The 2,509-nt window shown below is 52.7% G+C and overlaps 1 protein-coding gene across 1 annotated transcript; it reads left to right on the top strand.

Annotated features, from left to right (window-relative positions):
- Nucleotides 1-183: 183 nt before the first annotated feature.
- Nucleotides 184-1,887, top strand: GLOTRDRAFT_134584 (uncharacterized protein; the record flags this gene model as incomplete). The annotated part of the gene is made up of 1 exon (XM_007873543.1): nt 184-1,887. One exon carries the CDS (start codon nt 184-186, stop codon nt 1,885-1,887), a length of 1,704 nt encoding a protein of 567 aa, XP_007871734.1.
- Between the last annotated feature and the right edge of the window lie 622 nt (nt 1,888-2,509).

Genomic DNA, 2,509 nt, shown 5'->3' with positions numbered 1-2,509 from the left:
ATGGATTGGAGCGCACGTTGGTGCAACGTCCAGCTGAAGAACCCCAATGCAGTGGCCCACGCCCTGAATCGCACCCGGGCAACCGAGCGTAGCGGAGGACTTCCGGTGCCACTGGACATCACGGGAAATTTGTATCGCGGCGTAGCTGGATATATGAGGATGGTGAGGCATATCAGAAAGCACATGGACCACATACGGCGAGTCGACATAAAGGTTTCCAGGAAAGCACTGCGCCAGTGGGTTGTGGCGAACCCGGTGAACCCTGACTTCCCGGCGCCAATCCTTGAGGAGCTCCAGCTGAAGAAGGTCGCTGACAACCTGGACGCGGTCCCTGATGCTAACGAGCATACCTTGCTTAGTATCTTCCGGTCACAGAGGCTGAGGGACCTCACGGTGCATAAATTCACCTATCGCGCCGCGCGGGCACTATTCCTTCCGACGGTGGAGAAGCTTTCATTGGTAGCGCCCAAAGAGTCCGGGACGTCTACCTTGCAATTCCAACAGGATCTGCTTACGATGCCGAACCTTCGTCGGCTGACTGTCGACTTGTCCTTGTCTCCGTCTGCGAATATGGTGGACGTCCAACTGGATCGCTTAGAATATCTCGATTTAACGATTAAGAAGGCAAAAGATGCAAGGTTCCTCCGAACGGTCACTGCGCACAGGCTGCGCGACGCGCGCATCATTGTCGAGGCACCGGACAAAGACATACCGAGTATCCTACGCTCGCTAGCCGGGCTCTTTAATGTCGTCGCCGTACAAAGACACTTGCGATGTGCAGTATTCCGAGCCCGGAATGCTCATGGTCTCTACGTCTCATTAACCGAGGAAGAGATGTCCACGACAAAGGGGATCCGCCTCTACTTGAAGAACGGCACGCTGGACGAGCACCTATTCCGCTTGCTGACCATGTACATGGCGCTGTGCCTCGATAAGGTGCAACGCCTTTATATCGAACCTGACCTATGTGTCCCACTCGTTCGAAATGCCGCAACGGTAAAAATGAACGCTGAAGGCTTGCTTCTGACGATAGAAGCCATGCAGGAGCTGCGGTTGCTTCAGATATCGATGAAACTGACTAGGATCGACAATCTGGAAGACGGATCAGCCGTACCATGCCCTCGATTGGAGACCGTCGTAGTGGAGGACGTCGGGGTAGATGAAGCTCTATTCCTCTCATTCCTGATTGCGCCGAATCTGCAAGATGTGGACCTTGACATTACGGCGCTTGGCGGGGACATTCATAATGTCGTTGAATCGATCGCACCTCTTCTAGACCACGTCGCAAAAAACTGCCAAGGGTACGACGCCAACATCTGCGCACAGAGCGGTCAATCTCTAGAGCTCACATTCACTGGACTGGAGACAGAAACGGATGCCGTCCGTCTTGAATTCCTCGGTAAAGATATACAAAATCGAGCATTGACTGCCATAGCCAGGGAGCTCGGAAGCAGCCTACAGGTTGTCCGGGAGTTCACAGTAGCTGATGGGGAAGGGTACGAGCGCAATTCGTGGGCGACATGGTACGGACTCTTTGAACAAATGGACGCCGTTCGTACCTTGTGCATCGAAGGTGACGCCAGCAAAGTGTTCGACTCTGGGCTTGCTTTTCGCCCGGGAGGCCAGCAAGGCTCTCGCCCAGTCTTTCCGCAGATGTATTCGCTGATCCTCGAGAACGTCTGGTTCCGGCCGCGGAAGAAGAAGAATGGCCCGAGAGCTAAGAAGACATTCGTAAATGATCTTATAAGATCGTTTCAGCATCGCCAGCAGGCAAAATCACTGAAATACCCTACAATTGTCAAAGGAACAAATATCCGTTTGGCAGACATTAACAAACTGCAGACCTTGACGAGATATCTCAGTTCCGACAGAGCGGTCCGGAAGTAAAGGAGGGGCGAGGCCGGGAGAGCCTGACAGGTAGAGACATGAATGGACGGAGCTCAACTATGCTCGACTCGAATAATGGATGGGGATAATACGTTGGGTCTGTTATTTTATCGTTTGTATCCCTGTTTCAATATATCTACGAACCGCATCGCGTGTGCTATCCGATGTATTCCGGGCAAGCTCTCCGAGACGATGCGCAATGGTTCTCCGTACAAGTTCCCGGTGCTGAGCCAGCCGTATCGTCGACATTGTGCGCTAGGAATTCGTATCGAGACAGCGCCAGAAGATACGTCGTTCGTGGCAGACAGCGAGGCAGATCGCAAGGAGGAGGTGTCTTCGTGCTTTGCTGTCCATCTGACCCTCTTTCCCGTCGTTACTCACGATAGATGGGGGGCGATGGCGGTAAGATGAGAGATAGGATGAGAATGCGCAAGTAAAGTTCGTTCGGAGAATCCCGTACGCGTTTGTGGCAGTCACGTCGTACCGTCACAACTTTACCTAAAGCCACAACGCCACAACTTAGACTCAAGATCTTTACTATACGGAGGCTAATATATGACTTCCTTGTTCACGATACGGTGCCCTAATTGCGCAGTCAGATTCCGCTGTTTTGACCTATTTC

Source organism: Gloeophyllum trabeum, assembly GCF_000344685.1.
Source record: "Gloeophyllum trabeum ATCC 11539 unplaced genomic scaffold GLOTRscaffold_00306, whole genome shotgun sequence".
NCBI lineage: Eukaryota > Fungi > Basidiomycota > Agaricomycetes > Gloeophyllales > Gloeophyllaceae > Gloeophyllum > Gloeophyllum trabeum.
This window is presented reverse-complemented; position numbering and strand designations above follow the sequence as displayed.